The sequence below is a fragment of the Zalophus californianus genome, chromosome 12 (genome assembly GCF_009762305.2).
Source record: "Zalophus californianus isolate mZalCal1 chromosome 12, mZalCal1.pri.v2, whole genome shotgun sequence".
In the NCBI taxonomy this organism is placed as follows: domain Eukaryota; kingdom Metazoa; phylum Chordata; class Mammalia; order Carnivora; family Otariidae; genus Zalophus; species Zalophus californianus.
In genome coordinates this window covers 106,281,707-106,300,280 of record NC_045606.1, presented here as the reverse complement: position 1 = coordinate 106,300,280, position 18,574 = coordinate 106,281,707, and the positions used below count along the sequence as shown (strand labels likewise).

Below are 18,574 nucleotides of genomic sequence, written 5' to 3'. Positions count from 1 at the left end.
AAGCAGCACCTTTACCTTCCCCCAGGGCCCATGGCTTCTCCTCGCAACTCCCCCAGCCCACTCAGGTCCTGGTGTTTCTCTTTCTGCCAGCTTGAGAACAGAGCCGGGAATGGGGTGGGGAGAGGGTCTTGGGTCGGTTGACAAGTGGTCGGGCATGTCCTTCAGAGGCTCATGCTGGGGGTGGGCCCTGCAGGTTTCTCAGCTGCGAGGCTCTGGGTGTGCCCAGCCTTCTGGGGACTCAGCTGTGCCCCCCCTGGGCTGGAGGGCACATATTTGGGTAATTCAGAAGGTAGGACCTTCATTCTGGGGAGCTACCCCAAGCCTGTGAGAGTGGAGGGGCTGGGCAGGGGGAGAAAGGAGAGGAGAGGAGAGGGGCCCCGCTGTAAGCCTGGCTGGTAAACAAGCCCCCGCGGCTCCCGCCCTCCCTGACTCTCTTCTCCCCACCCTGTCTCTCTGTGTCTCCGTCTCCGCCCCCCCCCCCCCCCCCCCAGTGGAAAGTAGGCAGGAGCTCTTCAGTTGCTGGAATAAGAATGGGTGCAGAGGCGAGTGATGGATGGCTGTTTTTGAGTAACTGTCACCATCCTGATAAGATGAGGGCTAACACATTCCCTTTTTCCTCATCCCACATAATGTGCCATTTTCGTTCCGTGCTGCTTACAGCCCTCAGTGCCAGGCCTTTCTATTCTTGTCTGAATAGTCAATGGAACGTTCCGGGCTGATAAGAGGAGCGGCCTCGGTTACTTGGCAACGGGCTGGAGCAGAGGGCTGCTGATGGGGAGATTAGCTGCCATAGATAAACCGCCTTTTTTCCTTCCCTGCTGCTTATCTTTGGACCCACAGCCGACTGCACCAAACATGACAGCCCGCAGGGATTTGGGTGGGATCTGAGCTCTTGACAGTGAGGTTTGCTGGGCACCCTTGGGCCAGCCTCGGATGGGTCTCCCGTCCCCAGCCAGGGCCCTGCCCGGATGAGCCTGACTTCCTGGGGTTGCTCGAGTGTGGCCAGGACCTGAAGGTCAGGGCCGGCCATCCCTCCCTTGACCGGGAGCACGGAGCCTGCTCAGCTCATTAACGGTGGCCGGGAAACCGTGTTGCCTCCAGGGAAAGAACAAATCATGGAAGCAGTGCTGCTGTGTCCATCCGGCCCAGATTCTGGGCAGAAAACCAGAACGGGCTCCCACCTTCATGGCAGAGTCACCAAAAGTGAGAACACTGCCTGCCAACCACAGGCCTGCAAACGAGGTGTGCCATGGTGGTTTGGGTTTTGCTTTTCCCATCTTTTAACCGAGTCTCCCTCCCAGTAAACTCCCTTTCAGGTCGATGAAATCCCTCGTGGCCCCGCTACTTGGGGAGAGCGTCTTCCTACCAGCGGGCAATGACCACTGGATTTTAAAGCTGGAAGAGATGTTCAGATGTTTTGGCTCCACTCTTATTTACAGAAATAAGCAAACGAAACAAAGGCCAAACCCCTGAAGATCAGAGAGGCTCAGCAGTGGGTGAAGGTCCCCCAGCCCGGGGGCAGCAGAGTGGGGCTCCTCCAGCCCAGGCCGCGGAAGGCACTCGGTCTGTGGGAGAAACCCCCTCAGCGAAGGGCCCTGACGGCCAATGCTGCCGCCTAGCACGGTGGCCGACAGCCGGCCCCGGGGGAGGGTTGCAGCTGCTCAGCTCTGCTGGGACGCCAGTGGACGGACGGCACGTGCGGGAAGCAGTGAGTGACTTCCCCAGAATGGGGTGAAGCTTGGCAGTCCCTGCAACTCAGAAAATCTGGGTATTGACAATGCTGCTCATGCCCGGGGTGTTTCCTACAAAGAGAGCATTTGAACTAGAAGAAAGGGTCTTAGAAAATAGCTCATCCCCCTGGTGCATTTTAGGGAACTGAGGCCGCGAGGAGTGGAGTGATTTGCTGGAGGGGGTCCAGCACAGGGGTGGCAAAGCTGGACCCGGAACCCCCTGTCCCTGCCCCGTTCCACGTCCCTGCTGTGACTCACTGTGCTCAGGTGAACTCAGAGGACAGCGGTGATATTAGGTGCAGCGAGCGCAGTCTTCTAAGTGGACCATGTGCTTCAACATCATACTTAGGAAGTAAATAACGTCCACCCAGTATCTTTGTAGGATTGTTTACACAGCCCGACGTAATGTGTTATCTTCTGACTCTGACCTTACATTTTATTTTATTTATTTATTTTCTACTGAAGGAAAACTATGGCTGCTAGAGTGTCAGAGCGGAGCCAGAGTGAGAGTGGGGGCTGCCGGCGGGGTCTTGGTGGGGAGTGGGGAGAGCAGGGGCGGCCCCTGGCAGCTTGCTCAATCCCTCAGGTCCCCAGGTTTCTTGTCTTTAAAGCGCAAGGGCCTGAATAAAATACACACTACCGTGCTCGTCAGCTCTCAGCGAAAGCCCTGTTTTTTCTAAAACCCCGCAGCGTGATCGGTTGACCTGCTCTCAGGTGCCATGGGATGAGTGTCCGGCAGGCCCGTCCATTTCAGGAACAGAGCAGAGGCCTGGCAGAACCACACTGCGCGAGATGGTGAATAGCAGGTCAGAGAGGCTAATGTCTGTGTTTGAGGATGTATCAGTGCTACCACCTAGTTGATAATATTAAGAGGCAGATTTTCTCTGCAGGAAGGGCTAAGTGTTGTGAGGCTCAGTGTGATTCATTTTTGTGGATCAACATTGTGCTTGGGATTACCAACACCAGCCTGCCCCAGCCCCCCTCCCTGGAGAGTTCTGGGGCCCAGAACTTTCTATTCCAGGACTCCAAACCCCACAGTGGCCAGGCCTCCTCTTCAGGGGTCAGAAGTCAGTAAGAAGTTAAAACACTGAATGGCAGTGTTGCACAGACCTGATCCTGCTTCGGTTTTCAGTAACCATCAGAAGGAGGAGAATGTTCTGTCGGCTGTCCCGATGGCTCTGGGAGACCGCACATCAAAGCCGACTGTGGGGTCAGTGGGAGACGTGCTCGCAGACGTTGGCTCAGGGTAGTGGGCCAAGGTAGGAAGCGAGTATACCTTCTCTTCTCAGCCCCGGACGTTCCACTGCCGACTGCCTCCAGGTCTCTGCACGGCCTGAGTCGAAAGCCCTGGGAGTGAAGGTAGTTGGGTCATGCAGCATACCCTCCCCGAGATACATGTGAGTTCTGGAAGCTGGTTCTGATGGGATGTGGCCGCTGTCTGAAGGGTTTCCAGAACCGTGTCTCGGCGTTTGTTCCTGAGAGTCCAGCCTAGCGACCTGAGGGCCTTGCTGGAGCCAGCGCCCGTGTGGAACTGAAAGAAGTCTGGGTCTGTTTGGGTCGAGTAACAATCAGCTCAACAGGCCAGAGCCTACCTTCGGCCAGGCCTCCCGCCTCCCTGCAGACCGGTGTGTTCCGGGAGCTGTCCTGTTTGCACACTAGCAGGGAGGCACAGACTACTGCGCACCTTTGTTGACAGGGTCCTGAGCTTTGTCGCTGTGACCTTCTGAAGTGGACAGGTGTGGGAGCTGGTAGGCACACCGCAGCTAAGACCTGCGATCTGAGCTCCCTGCATTGGGTAACGTGTCTCTCATGGGCGCCTCACTTCGGCGTGACTGCTGGCTGCCAGAAGACACCGGTGAACAGAGGGGTGTTTGAGGGAAGGACGATTCCAGTAAGACCCTGGCACGAAGCAGTCCTGCAACTTCTCATCAGATGAGGCCCAGATCGCTCCAGGTTTTACTCTCTCCAGCGCCTTACGAATGCATGCCTCTGGGGCCTACTGCGTGCATCCCAAACTGCGAGCCTTCAGCGTGTCGCTCGCATTGAAGTTGCGGGAAAAGGAAAATACCACTGCCTCTCGTTCTCTGTCTGGGTGGATTCCATCGGGCGCCTCTTTGGTCTTTACTTTTGCTTATTCAAGAGCTAGAAAAATCTGGTTTCCCACGTTTGTATGCAATTCCAAATTCCTGGGTGACAGTGCAACCAACACTCTGAAGAGTTTCTTGTATTAAAATCCAGGTGGTAGAATTTGCATTCGCACCCCAGATGCAAAGCGTTGCAAGCAACCTAACAATATGGCGGGTGACCGTTTGGGTAGGGGGATGCACTTGCTGCGGGGTACACAGGAAGCAGCCCTACTTCACTGTGACTGGAGCCACCACTCCCCTGTGGAGCCAGGAGTCCTTGTAGCAAAGCTGCATAATCCCAGACTTGCTGGGTACTTGCGGTATTCAGTCTTGTGTCCGCTAGATGCCAACCCTCCCCAGGCTGAAGGCTTTTCCCATACGGGTGTGGAAGACCAGTCAGGAGACCAGGGGCCTCCCAGCCATCCTCAGCTGGGCCGCGGTAGTATAGCGCCCTGGCCTTGCCTCCTCCAGAAAGCCCTCCCTGATCAGCCCTGACTTTCTTCAACAAACCAGGCCTGTCTCGGGGCCTTTGCTTGCAGGCACTCAGGTCCTGTGACATCATGGTGCCCACGTGTGTCTCATCAGATGGGAAGGGCTGGTGTTTCCCTGAATTCAGATGGCTGGGCCTAGCTTGTGGACAAGGTGTGCTCATTGGTTTGAGCTCACCTAAATTTGACCTTATTCTGGGGACTGGAAGGGCACAGAGGCCCCCCCGAAAACCTGTTGGCCGGGCACAGTTGTGGTTGTGACCCCATGGCAGCTATAACTGATCCCAGAGCCCAAGCGTCTCCTCCCCCGCTCTGGGTGGAGGCGGCCCTTGCTGAGCGGGACACGGTAACGTCTCTTAACCTGCATACTCCGTCCTCTCCAACAGGGTTCTGCTTTGTTAGACTCTTTTATTTTGAATTGCTTTTTGTTAAATTTTTAAATTATGGGGAAATATACATAATTTAAATTTTACCATATTAACCCTTTTTTAAATGTACAATTCAGTGGTACTAAGGACATTCACATTGTCTCACAGCCACCACCACCCTTCCTCTCCAGAACTCCTTCCATCTTCTCAAACTGAAACTCTGTCCTCATTCAACCCTAACCCCCTCCCCAGGCCCCTCCACTCTCCGTCTCTGTGAGTCTGATGCTTCCAGGGACCCCGTGGGAGGGGAACACACAGCATTTGTCCCCTTGTGACTGGCTGGTCGCACCTGGTAGTGGGTGTCAGGATTCCCTTCTTTTTACAGCCCGAATAATACTCCGTTCTATGGATGGACCACATTTTGTTTCTCTGTTCATCTGCTGGTGGATGCTTGGGTTGCTTCTACCTCTTGGCTGTTGTGAATAATGTTGTGGGTAGAAAGTATTTCTTGGAGTCCCTGCTTTTAATTCTTCTGAGTATAAATTCAAAAGTGGAATTGCTGGAGCATATGGTAATTCTGTGTTTAATTTTTTTAGGAACTGCTATACTATTTTCCACAGCAGCTGCACCCTTTACATTCCCACCAACAGTGCACAAGAGACTTTTTTTTTATTATGTTATGTTAATCACCATACATTACATCATTAGTTTTTGATGTAGTGTTCCATGATTCATTGTGCATAACACCCAGTGCTCCACGCAGAACGTGCCCTCTTTAATACCCATCACCAGGCTAACCCATCCCCCCTCCCCCTCCCCTCTAGAACCCTCAGTTTGTTTCCCGGAGTCCATCATCTCTCATGGTTCCTCTCCCCCTCCGACTTACTCCCCTTCACTCTTCCCCTCCTGCTATCTTCTTCTTTTTCTTTTTTCATAACATATGTTGCATTATTTGTTTCAGAAGTACAGATCTGTGATTCAACAGTCTTGCACAATTCACAGCGCTCACCATAGCACATACCCTCCCCAATGTCTATCACCCAGCCACCCCATCCCTTCCACCCCCCACCACTCCAGCAACCCTCAGTTTGTTTCCTGAGATTAAGAATTCCTCATATCAGTGAGGTCATATGATACATGTCCTTCTCTGATTGACTTATTTCACTCAGCATAACACCCTCCAGTTCCATCCACGTCATTGCAAATGGCAAGATCTCATTCCTTTTGATGGCTGCATAATATTCCATTGTGTATATATACCACCTCTTCTTTATCCATTCATCTGTCGATGGACATCTTGGCTCTTTCCACAGTTTGGCTATTGTGGACACTGCTGCTATAAACATCAGGGTGCACGTACCCCTTCGGGTCCCTACATTTGTATCTTTGGGGTAAATACCCAGGAGTGCAATTGCTGGATCGTATGGTAGCTCTATTTTCAACTGTTTGAGGAACCTCCATACTGTTTTCCAGAGGGGTTGCACCAGCTTGCATTCCCACCAACAGTGTAGGAGGGTTCCCCTTTCTCCGCATCTCCGCCAACATCTGTCGTTTCCTGACTTGTTAATTTTAGCCATTCTGATGGGTGTGAGGTGGTATCTCATTGAGGTTTTGATTTGGATTTCCCTGATGCCGAGCGATGTGGAGCACTTTTTCATGTGTCCGTTGTCTGTTTGCATTGTCGTCTTTGGAAAAATGTCTGTTCATGAAGAGACTTGTTTTTAATCATTTGCTTTTATTTTCATTTTTTTTAAGATTCATTCATTTATTTTGGAGAGAAAGAGCATGCACGAGTATGAGTGGGGGGAGGGGCAGAGGTAGAGGGTCAAGCAGACTCCCTGCTGAGCACGGAGCCCATGACCCCTGAGATCAGAGCCTGAGCTGGAACCAAGAGTCAAACGCTCAACTGCCTGAGCCACCCAGGCGCCCCTAGTTGTTTGCCTTTTAAAGAAAGATCAGACTTGTCTGGATACTTGACGTAGATTGTGAGTTTCTTGAACTCTGGGGTCCCTCGTGTGTGTACATGCGGAAGCTCTTGGTTCTCGCAGAAACTTGTGGGGGCATTTGCGGTACATGGTAGGTGTCAGGTGCTTCGCCTCTGACTTGATTTCACTGGGAAACATGAAGGCAGCTGAGCAGTGAAGAATGTTCTGTCCCTTGTCTCATTCTCAGCCTGGGGCAGAGCTAGGAATGTCCAGGCTGTGTATGGGTTGGCCCAGGTGTCTGAGCAAGCAGGCCCGGCCTGAGCATCTGGAGGGGCAGGCCCCCAGCTTGGTCTGTGCACCACTGTTTCATCAGGGTAGCTCACAGCTGCCATTGGAAGTCAGAATCTCCTGCTGACACCTGTCCCCGTAGTGCATGTGGCTCCAGCCTGCCAGGAGGAGCTCCGGGAGCCATGTGGCACCATCCCCATGGCCAGTGCAGGCGTGAGGACGACCTCGGGAAGGGCCCAGGACCCTCTGGCCATGGGTGGCTTGTCATGGTGCAGGAAAAGTCCACTCAAAACTGTTGCTGGTATCAGTTGGCTAAAAACAGCCATGTGCTGGTCCTCTAACTGTCAGTGGTTTATTTTTTTCTGATGTGGGCTTAGGCGATCAAAACGATGAAGGTATCTGGTCTTGCTTCCCCCGCCCTGGCCAGGTGCTGGCTGTCACAACTGCACAAGAGAGATGTCACGTTAGTCGTAACGAGTGTGCAGACTCGAGGCCAGCCTGCCGCTTACTGTGTGACCTGCAGCAGGTCACTCAACCTCTCTGGGCCCTGGTTTTCCCACCATGACAGTTCAGACCGCTGAGAATTGTCCCAGGGTTAACTGAGTTGAGTGTGTCCGAATGTTGCTGGTGCATCATAACTGCATGTAAACATGTTAGCTCTTCCTTTGAGAGCTGACAAACATGAGACCAGCGGATTTTGTTAATTGCTTTCAGAACTAGACATTCCATCCCTGCAGTGTAACTACAATGACCACATTTTCGGCGTCAGAGATTGGGACACGTGTTTGGGAAGGAAAGCTAATGCTCAGGGTGATGGTGGCCAGAAGGTGAAGTGGGCCATTCTGGAAGATCCTGGGCAGGACTCCCATGCATCACCGATGCAAGACGCTGGGTTGAGACCTTGGGCAAGGTCCTGAACGTCTCTGTGCCTCAGTTTCTAGGTGGTGTGAAATGGGATGGTGGCACTCCTGTGTAACAGCTTCGTGGGAGTGTGACTGTGACAGGGATTTAGAGTCATCGCACGGAGAAGACTTAGAAAAGTGCTTGGAACATTAGCTCTCAGTGAGCAGGGACGGGACTGGGTTTACTCTTGCTGTGCCATCTTCACTGTTTTCCCTGCATAGCCTCACCCTGACACCCACTCCCCTGCCGGCCTGCCGGCCTGGGGCTTATGACCCGCCGTTGACCTTCCCAGATCTTGTCATGCTCCTTGGGTGATGGGAGAAGTCGATGCCCAGTAGTCACACAAGGCGTGGCCGAACATCACCAGCTCCCGAGCTCCAGGACTGAGGCTAACACGCGGCTGCTGGACAGCTGATAACTCTGTTGGTCCCCAGCCACGCTCTGCATGGAGTGCCCCTGGCACCCGATGGAGCAGGTCCCTCCTCGGTGGCCGTTGTGTGAGAGGCCTTGTGGGTGCCCTGGGTAGCACAGTGGGGTGGGGAGGGCCGCTTCCACCTGGAAGGGGAAAGAGCCTGGGTCCTAAGGGACCTCAGTGGGGAGCCCAGAAGGCAGGAAAGGGTGGTGTAGCCGGGAACAGCGGGACCTGGGTGACAGCGTCTTTGGGCTGGCCTGCAAGGTGGGTGCAGGCATCTGTCTGCAGATGAGGGGGATCCCTTGGCCGGTTGTGAACCCTGCAAGAACGTGCATGGATGGGTGTATGCGTGTGTAAGCGTGCGAGCTTGTGTGGGTGTGTACACACGTGTATGAGCTTGTGTGTACACATGCAAGTGTGCATGTCCCTTACTTCCCCTGCCTCCCTGGGGAACAACACCATCACCGTCTCTCAACTAGGGCCCAGCCAGCTCGTGGAGCCACCGGCTGGGTCGATTCCGGGTCTGGCCTGTCCGGGCTTCCCGGGAGCGCCCCTGCCGTGTCACTGATGGGGATCCAGTGATGCGGGGAGGCGGCCACGAGGGGTCACTGTGGCTGCTTCATCCTCCCTGGGCGCCGAGGGGCCAAGCTCATTGCAGGGTGGGGGCGAGTGACGAACCAGTTTTATAAAATGTATATGCTCCCTAGATGGCGGCTTATGGGTGCTCAGATGCAGCAGGTGTGGCCGTGGGGTCAAGCGCGGGGCCTGGGATCCCCGAACACACCTCTCGGCCTGTGTGCCGTTTCTGAGCACTGAGTTAAACTCTTGGAACGCCCCAGGAGGTCCTGCGGTCAGACCTGTTCTTGCTTCCTGTTTCCCAGGCGAGCCCCCGGGGCTGTTTTAGGCAAAATCCTGTTTCTTTTGTCTGCAGGGTTGGCTCACCACTTCACAAGGTGAATGAGTGCATCGGGTGTTTACCGTGTGCAGTATTTTGAGAGAAGCTGAATGCCTGTCACAGGCCATTGTTTCTGTGATTATGGAAAGAAGCAGGGCTAGTCCCTGCACTAGACTTCCTGAAGCTCTTGTTTTTACCCCTGCAAGGAATTCTGCATGTGGGTGATTTAGTTTATGTTTCTCTCCTGCCCAATAAAAATAGTAATAGTAATAAATTTTTTTTTAAAGAGGCTCCACACGCAGCGTGGAGCCCAACATGGGGCTTGAGCTCACAGTCCTGAGTTCAAGACCTGAGCTGAGATCAAGAGTTGGAAGCTTAACTGACTGAGCCGCCAGGGCCCCCTGCCCCATAATTACTTGAAAACCACCTCTGGTACACCCTCATTTGCAAAGACTTTATGATTGCAACACCTTTTCTGCCTATCCACTTCTTACTCCAAAATCAAGAACATTGTTCTTAAGGTTTCCAGGGAACCAAGATAATACATTTGCACATATTATTTACATGAATAGACTATTTATATAAGTTATTGAACAGGTATGTACATTGCCATAATTTCTAAATGTGCTCTAAACTAATTATCCCACCCTGAACATCTAAATAAGGTGATCACATTGTGTTTATGAATTACCTAGTCTCATTATTTCTTCCCAAAGAAATAATGGGGTGAAGAAATGTAAAAAAGATGTATAAAAAATAAAACAGGTGAAGATATTAGAAAAAGAAGAAGAGAGGATTAAGTATCGTGGGTGCAAAGAACATGGTTACTTCCTTGAGAAAAATACTACCAGAGCACAACCAGATCAGTAATCTGATGAGAGCTGCCTCATGACCAGGCAGAGAGGGCCCCTGGAGGGGAGAAGGTGGTCGGTTCTGGCCCTCGGGTCTGGGAGATTCCTCCCCTGGATGGGTCTTTTTGAGAGAGACGCTGATGATATTGTGAGGGATGTTTCTCGGTAGGTGTACAATTCAGGCTCCACAGGCTTTTTTTTTTTAATGTCCTTTAATGCAAGCCTGAGGCGAGTTGCATGAGGGAAACTGAACAGAAATGGTTCCCTCCTGGAGAGACCTAAAACAACCTGTTCAAGCCCACGGCTGCCTGGTGGTCTGACCTGCTGGTTTGGGTCGTTCTCTGGGAGGCCTGGCACTCAGCAGGCCCCAAAACGACAGCATCCTAAGAGGGAAGGCCTGTGTCTCTGAACATGAAGTCTCTTCCCCAGAGCAGAGGTCCACTAGGACCACCTCCTCCATGTGTGAGGAGAACCAGTGCCCTGAGCCTAATCAGAGATGAAGGAGGAAGCGGCGCGGTGTTTGTTGAGAAAATGCAAAGGTGCACACCCGTCGTTTGCGGGCTCCGGCACGAGCCCCCCGGGTTTGCTCTTGGCGATCCCCGGTCCTTCAGCCAGGTCATTTGCTGGAAGTTGTAGACTTGTAAATCAGTGTGAGATTCCAGCAAATTAGGATGCTAGCTAATGGTGCTATAAATTTCTGTGGGCATCTCAGCTTTTTTTCAGGCAAATGGAAAAACACCAGTTAATCAGTCACAAATATTTATTGAACCCACTGTGGGTGCAGAGGACGGTGTCAGATGCGGGAGCTCTAAGAGGCGGAGCTTGGATGCTTGCCGCCCAGGAGCCCGCGGTGCCCTGAGGTGCGAGGAGAAGTCAGTGTCAGAGGGATGTGGAGAGGTGTGTGCATGTGAGTGTGTGCACACATGTATGCTGTGCAGCCTGGGGACACGCACTGCCCCACAGAGCAAGGGAGAAGTGGTCCAGGAGGAGGGCGTCGCCGCTGGCCTCCAGCAGTGTTTAGGGGACAATGATGTTTATGAGTGAAAATGACTTTTGCCTGTGGGAGTAATGCTCCAGGGAACACTGGTTACAACACACCTACAGACAATATAAACAGACTGTTTTCTCACATTCTTCCAGAAATCCAGCAAAAAAAAAAAAATCACCTCTGGGAGGTGACCTCCCCAAGGAAGGGTGCAGTCTCACCCCTGGGCGCCGCTGGGGCGTCCGTTTCCCCACCTCTCCCAGCTGGCAGCAAGACAGCTTTGTTACTGCTTTGGAAAAACACATGTTCTCTGGGCCATCTCTCAGAATATTTGCTCGAACCCTAGAACCTTTCTGTGCCACAGACACATGGAAGGGGCTCCCCTGCAGCTGGGCAGCATTGGCATCCCACGGGTTCCCCTCTGAAAAGGCTGCGGATCTATCCAGTTCTCTTGTTTCCATGGTGGCCAGCCTCGCTGAACCACCCTCCTGTGGACAGGCAGCTCCCTTCACCCCGTGGCTCCTGGCAGAATGGAAAACCAGCCTGTAAGGTCCTAGCAGCTCCTGGGAGGAAGGCCCCCACGCCCTCAGGCTTTGTCCGACTTGCTTCATCACATCTTGGAGCTCAGTCCCTAGGTCCCAGAGCTCTAGGGATCGGGGGCTTCCTGCCCTCCACAGAGCCTGCCCCCCCTACCTAGATGTCCTTGCCAGCCCCATGTAGGCAACCCCATTCTGTAAATGCTGGAGCCCAACCTGATGCCACTTTCCTGGGGCCTTTGTATGTTGCATGAGGTCAGTGCCCCTTCTTCATGCTGCCCTGTAGCATGTTCCTCTGTATTCTGTGTCACAATCGTGCGTGAATAGTTTCATGTCCACTTCTGCCCCAGAAGCATGTCCCACAGTATTCCATCTGTCCAGCAGGTGACGTTAGAGCAGAGCTGTGCATTTGCCAAGGTTGGGGTGCAAGGCAGAACACTGGGCAGGGATGGACTCGCAAATGCACAGCAGATATGGGGCTGGAAATAATGCTAAGTGTGTTGATGAGAGTGTGCACACAGTCCTCCAGAGGACACAGAGAAAGCTAGCGAATTGTTTATTGAGTAATAAATATGGAAATCAGGTTTCTTTTAAGGAGGTATTAACAACATCTGTATCCTAGATGAACTTATGATGTTGGAATAGCAGTACCCTCGGGTTCTCACACTGAGTTTGGCAGTTTAACAAACAGTCGAGGCTGTGTGTGTATGTACACACATACATGTCACGTGCAGAGCACAAAACACACGAAAACAAATGCATAACCGTGCAGGACACATGTAGAGGCACACGTATACATGCAGACACGCAGACACACGCAGACACGCAGACACATGCAGACACGCAGATACGCAGACACACGCAAACACACGCAGACACACAGACACACACAGACACGCAGACACACGCAGACACACGCAGACGCGCAGACACACACAGACACACACAGACAGCCAGACATGCAGACATGCAGACACGCAGACACACGCAGACACGCAGACACATGCAGACACGCAGACACAGAAGCACACATTCATGAAAACAATGCACGCGTGCACTGTAGATACACATGCACACACAAGTACTGTATTTCTAAAAAAAATTATCTGTCTAAATGTGGACCTACATAGTTTAAACCAATGTTGTTCAAGGGTCAACTGTGACACTCTGGAGCTGTAAAGACACAGCTGTGGAGACAGTCAAATGGCCAGTGGTTGCCAGGGCTGGGAGGGGCAGAGCGATGAACAGGTGAAGCACAGAGGATTTTCAGGGCAGTGAAAGTACTCCGTGTGATGCCAAAATAGTGAATACATCCATTGTGCATTTGTCCAAAGCCATAGAATGTCCCCACCAAGAATGGCCCTGATACAAACTATGGACTTCGGGTGATAATGATGTATCAACGTAGGCTCGTCAGTTGGGCAAATTACCACTCTGGCAGGGGCTGTTGATTATGGGAATGTGTATGCATATGTGAGGGCAGGAGGTATCCGGGAAATCTCTGTACCTTCCCTTCAGTTTTGCTGTGAATCTAAAACTGCTTTAAAAAATGAAGTTTAGGGGTGCGTGGGTGGCTTAGTCGTTAAGCATCTGCCTTCGGCTCAGGTCATGGTCCCAGGGTCCGGGGATCCAGCCCCACATCGGGCTCCCTGCTCAGTGGGGAGTCTGCTTCTCCCTCTCCCACTCCCCCTGCTTGTGTTCCTGCTCTCGCTGTGTCTCTGTGTCAAATAAATAGAATCAAAATTAAAAAATGATAGAAATAAACTTTATTTGGGGCACCTGGGTGGCTCAGTCAGTTGAGCATCCGACTCTTGATTTCGGCTCAGGTCACGATCTCAGGGTTGTGAGATCAAGCCCTGTCTCAGTCTCCCTCTCTCTCTGCCCTTTCCCGCACTCACACACACACTCTCTCTCACATAAATAAATTAAATAATAAAAAAGGTTAATTTAAAAAATAAAGTTTAAAAAAATGTACTGGGGAAAGGTCTGTCCTACCTCATCAGCAAGGTTGTAGTCTAGGGGCAAAGAGAATCAATGGTTAGTTTAGTTTCGACTTTCAAATCATCAAAACTAAATTAGTGGCTAAAACTAATTTTAAAAACACAAAAAATACTCTGTATTACATTATATATATGTGTTTTAAATTCATGTTTAAGAGAAAGATTTCAAGAAAATCCAATAAATATTTTTCTGAAAATATATTGACGACATTGTATTGTACAGCATAAATCAAATTTAAAGAATGATGCCATTATACTTCAGAAGGGAATTAATTCATTTGGGATGCTCCAAAATAAGTAGGAAATGTCTGGCTACTTTTCACTGATGAGGACTCCAGCCAGGAGGGAGTCAGGAACCCGATTTCTCTTCCTCCTATGGCCTTGGTCACGATGCTCATCTGTAAAATGTGGGGTCAGACCATCTTCATGCTCCTTCTAGTCCTCATGCATTATGATTTTACTTTCAAGATACTCCATTTGCAAAGGAAATTGAAAGTTTTAGGTGCATTCTAAAGAGTCCTTTGTTTTTCTCTTAGCTGCTTCCCCCCCCCACCCCAATAAACACACCATCCACAGGCATGGTGTTCTTTGCACAAAATAAAATCAAAAGCACAGGGACACTTACTGTCTGTGTTTGTGTGGAGCAAATTGCCTGTCTCACTGGGTGGTGACAGGGGACAAGGCCCTCCCTCCAAGAGAACTGTCGTTGGGAATCACTCTGGCCCAATGTGGCCATTGTGTTAATTGAAGGGAGTTGCTCAGACAGAGTGCCACGGAGCCCAGTGTGGTGGCGATGGCCGGCAGAAGGTTGACTTCGGCTGTGCAGGTTGTCTTCCCAGATCCTGTGAGCTTTGCAGAGTCTCGTAGAAATTCACGATATCCTTTCGATACTTAAGAAGATTTTCTGCTAATCACACAGCACCGTCCGTCTGAAGCACATATGTAATATCAGACCAGTAATTACTGAGTCAGCCTGGCACTGGGCAAATGTGTTTCTGCTAATTAAACTTGTTGCATTTGAATGGCTTTCTTCAGCTACACTTCGTGCAATGAGCCCATCGTGAACAATAAAGAAGTGCTTCCCCTTTCCGTCCGGGCCTGAAACTGCAGATGGCCGCCCTGTGTATCACACACTGGCCCTTGAATTAGTCTTTTGTGTGTACGAAAGACAGTAATTTGGATGTTTGAACCCCCTACAGGAAGCTTATTTCAAAGTGAACAATTTGCCGAATAAAGACTAATTGGGGCCTAAATTAATTAGAAGGTGTGGTTTGAAAAGATGATGAGCAGAGTCTGTCATTTTAGACAAATGGAACAGAGCTAGATAAATTGGTCCCTGCTCATGTCTCCTGTTCCGGGAGCACCTCTCCTTTGCCACATTGCCGAAAGCTCCCCTTGAAATGGGCCTTGTTGCCATTCCTGGGTCTGCCCCCCGTTTGCCAGCCCCCTCCAACACGGCACCTGCGTGGCAGACGCTTCCACAGTCCTCATGGCTTCTGCAAATTAATATTTATATTTCTTGGGTGTTCTGTTTCTCATCTGGAAAACTGGCCCTGAATGTTATTGATTTTTTTTGGTCACGGGACTGTCAGAAGCAAAGCTTCACATCAGAAAGGTGAAAGCCACGGGCAGGAAATTATAAAAAGTGAGAGGTGGGGGAGGCGAGGGGGCAACGGATGTGAAATAGAATCGAAAACGCAAACGACTGCATTCACGTCCTTTTCTCTATACCTTTGCAATTGTGTTTTCCATGATGCTCTTTTATTTAAATAAACCATTACTTTCCAAGTGCTTCTGAATTCTGATAGCGTTTTGATGACTTTCTCAAGCCATGTTCCAAAGCCTCAGCATGGTGCATAATTAGAATATATTGCAAGGATGTGTTTAATACCTTTCTTCTCTCTGAAAACGAAATGTCACTTTCTCTTTCTTCTCTGCCTCCCTTTCCCCACAGATGGAGTGTTTGGAAGGTGCCAGAAGGTTCCAGTGATAGACATAGACCGCTATGAAGTGTCACCGCTGGTTCTGCAGCACCTGACCGCCACCTTGCAGAAGCTCTCCCGTACAGGTAGGCGGGCTTGGCCCAAAACTGTGTCCTGAGACTGGCACACTTCTGTTGGCTGTGATTGTACTCAGTGCTCCTTGGAAACCGTGGGCCTCTTAGGTGGCAAGGAATTAGAAAAGGGCGAAATCGGCCAGTGTTGCAATAGAGAGAAGCAGACTGGGAGCAAGGAGGCTTGTTCATCATGGAATGTTCGGTGGGCGTTTCCTTCGTGCGTTGGACGTGGCCCTGGCTTGCCTCTGCATGTGCGGGAGCCACAGCAGTTTCGTCCCTGCTTCAGAGAGTCCAAAAGACCTGCGGAGTGGCCGGGCGGGCACCAGGAGGCCTCTGGGCAGCCTGCTCAAGCCCACCTGACCACATCCAACCCAGTGGCCGACCGGCCTCCAGAATATCAGTTTGCCTCTACATACTGTCATTATGCAAGTTTCTGTTATACAGTTCTGTCACAGGAGATTGCTGTTATCTGTTTACTTCACAGGGGTGCTAAGAAGATAATTTTATAAATTACAATAATTTGAAGATTATTATGTATAATTGTCATATATGTAATTAATATCATGTATATAATTTTTACGATGGAGGGGAAGCTACGTCAGCATGCTTAGCATTACTGTGACCTGTTCTTCCTGCTGGGGTGAAGCCCTATTTCCTTGTACCCTTAGAGTCTGGACAGGAGCTGACTTGCAAACATCGCCATGGTGTTGGGTGAGGGTTGGGGGTGAAGTTCTTGGGAGTGGAATTGCACGGTCAGTACCTGAATGTCCCTGCTGGGGGCCCAGGCCCGGAAGTGAGGGACCAAGAGAGCCCCTACATTCTTTCTTCATCAAATCCTACAGGGCTTATCAGTGGCTCCATAAAGAAAAGAAGGTCTGTGGTCCAGTAAGTTTGGGAAACTGTACTTGCTCTGTTCCTCCTTTTGAATGTTCATAATGTACACTGGCTGGCTAACACACCAGAAAGTTCTGCAGGAAAGAATTGTGTTAATTCAGGGGCGCCTGGGTGACTCAGTCGGTTAAGCCTCTGCCTTCGACTCAGGTCATGATCCCGGGGTCCTGAGAGCGAGCCCTGCGTCAGGCTCAGCGGGGAGTCGGCTTCTCCCTCTGCCCCTCCCCCTGCTCGTGCTCTCTCTCTTGCTCATTCTCTCTCAAATAAAATCTTTTTAAAAAAAGAATTATGTTTGTTCATTCACTCGAAGTCACTGGACTGTGGCACCCTCTCCCCCTGGAGCACCAGCTGTCCTGGGGTTCAGTCAGGGAAGCAGACCACGTACACGGTCAGTTACAGGGGTTTGGCTGTGTACAGCTGTGGCAGATGATGGAGTGTCCCCACCAAGCTGCTGTTCGTGGGGCCTGAATCTGCAGGGAGACAGTGGGGAGGGACGGTGGGTGTGAGGTTGGAGGTCAAGGACAGGGACAGTCCATGACTGTTCTGGGGGCCTTGACCTTGGGGGTGAGGTGTCCTGCAGAAGCCGGGCCCTCATCAGGGAGCTGAAGACACAGTTCCCAGAGGCTGGGGAGGCTGAATGGGGCCTTGGGGGAGCAGGGCCGCTGCTGCAGGTCAGAGTGAGTGGGCAGGGGGGCAACGATGTGCGCGAGCTGCAAAACGCCTGTGGCCCTACAACATTTAGTTCATGATAGCCACGTCGGGTGGTAGCTTGGAGGACCATGGTCGAGCGTTCGTTCTTGACCAAGGTATAGTAGCAGGCCGGAAGCAGTTTCTTGAAAGGAGAGTAGCTGTCTGCAGAGGACGTCATGGTTTGCTCCGAAATCCTGAGGGTCTGCTCTGTAGTTCACCTGTAGGGGCCTTTCTTTTCTTTTTTTTTAAAAGACCTTATTTATTTACTTGACAGAGGGAGACAGCGAGAGAGGGAACACAAGCAGGGGGAGTGGGAGAGGGGGAAGCAGGCTTCCTGCTGAGCAGGGAGCCCAATGCAGGGCTCGATCCCAGGACCCTGGGATCATGACCTGAGCCGCTCAACCGACTGAGCCACCCAGGTGCCCTATAGGGGCCTTTCGAAGGCTGCAACCCCATCATCCGTGTCTGCCACTGACATCCTTTGGTGTGCAAATATCTTACCCAGAGATGTGGATAGTTGCTACTTCCTGCTCATTAGGTCCAATCAGCCTAATGTTGTAAATGTACTGATGTCCCGTGCATGATGTCCTGTGCAAAGGAGAGCTAATTAAGGCCCCTGAGGACCAGATACTGACAGGGGGCTGGAGGATTGAGAGACCCATGACAGCAAAGGGAAGATGCATTGCTGGCCTTGCCCAGTGAGAGCAGACGCTTCTGGTGATCTTTACTTCGGGCGTAGGGAATGCACTCACTGGACTAGTAGCTGCACCGTGGGTCCCATGCTGTGTTCACTGGCTCTATCAGGGAGACCACATTCGCTGTAGCAGCAAGCAGCTGGGTAACTCACCCCCGGGTCAGTTCATGATAACCCGCTGCCCTTCTCCACCATCCGCCTGTCCTGTGCACAGGCCAACTAGATGCATTGAATGGGGTGTGGTATCAGTCACCACCCCTGCATCCTTCACATCCTTGATGGTGGCACTAATCTCCCACTGATCACCCCCTCCAGGGATGCAGAACTGCTTTTGGTATACGGTATATGGTTTTGTAAGAAGGGGCAGTCCTAGGGCCTTTCCCACCAGAATAACCCTGGCTCTGCAAGTTAGGGAACAAGTGTGGGGGTTCTGCTGACTGCTGAGTGTGTCTGTTCCAGTTACGGGTTCCGGAACTGGGGAAATACCCCCAGGATGAATCTGATAACCTGATTCCTATAAGCCCCTCTCTGACTGGTGGACCATAGTGACGTTTTGAGTTTCCCGGTGTTAGTGTCAGTCCAGAGTCAATGTTTGGTAACCACTGAAAAATGTCATTATTTCCTCTTCCCTGGTGCACAGTCATCCTAGCAGAGGCCGTAGGTCCCTTTGGGGAAAGGCTAGGAGAAATAATAACAGTACAAATTTTTGGCTTGTGTAGCCTTCAGGGGACTTGCC

The 18,574-nt window shown here is 51.3% G+C and overlaps 1 protein-coding gene across 4 annotated transcripts in view; it reads left to right on the top strand.

Annotated features, from left to right (window-relative positions):
• PTPRN2 (protein tyrosine phosphatase receptor type N2) overlaps positions 1–18,574 on the top strand; it is an 809,200-nt gene that overhangs the window by 211,674 nt on the left and 578,952 nt on the right. For all 4 annotated transcript variants that reach the window (XM_035723337.1, XM_027574319.2, XM_035723336.1 and 1 more), the window contains exon 3: positions 15,462–15,575. In XM_035723337.1, coding sequence (XP_035579230.1) covers positions 15,462–15,575 — 114 coding nt within the window. The remainder of the gene's footprint in view (positions 1–15,461; positions 15,576–18,574) is intronic.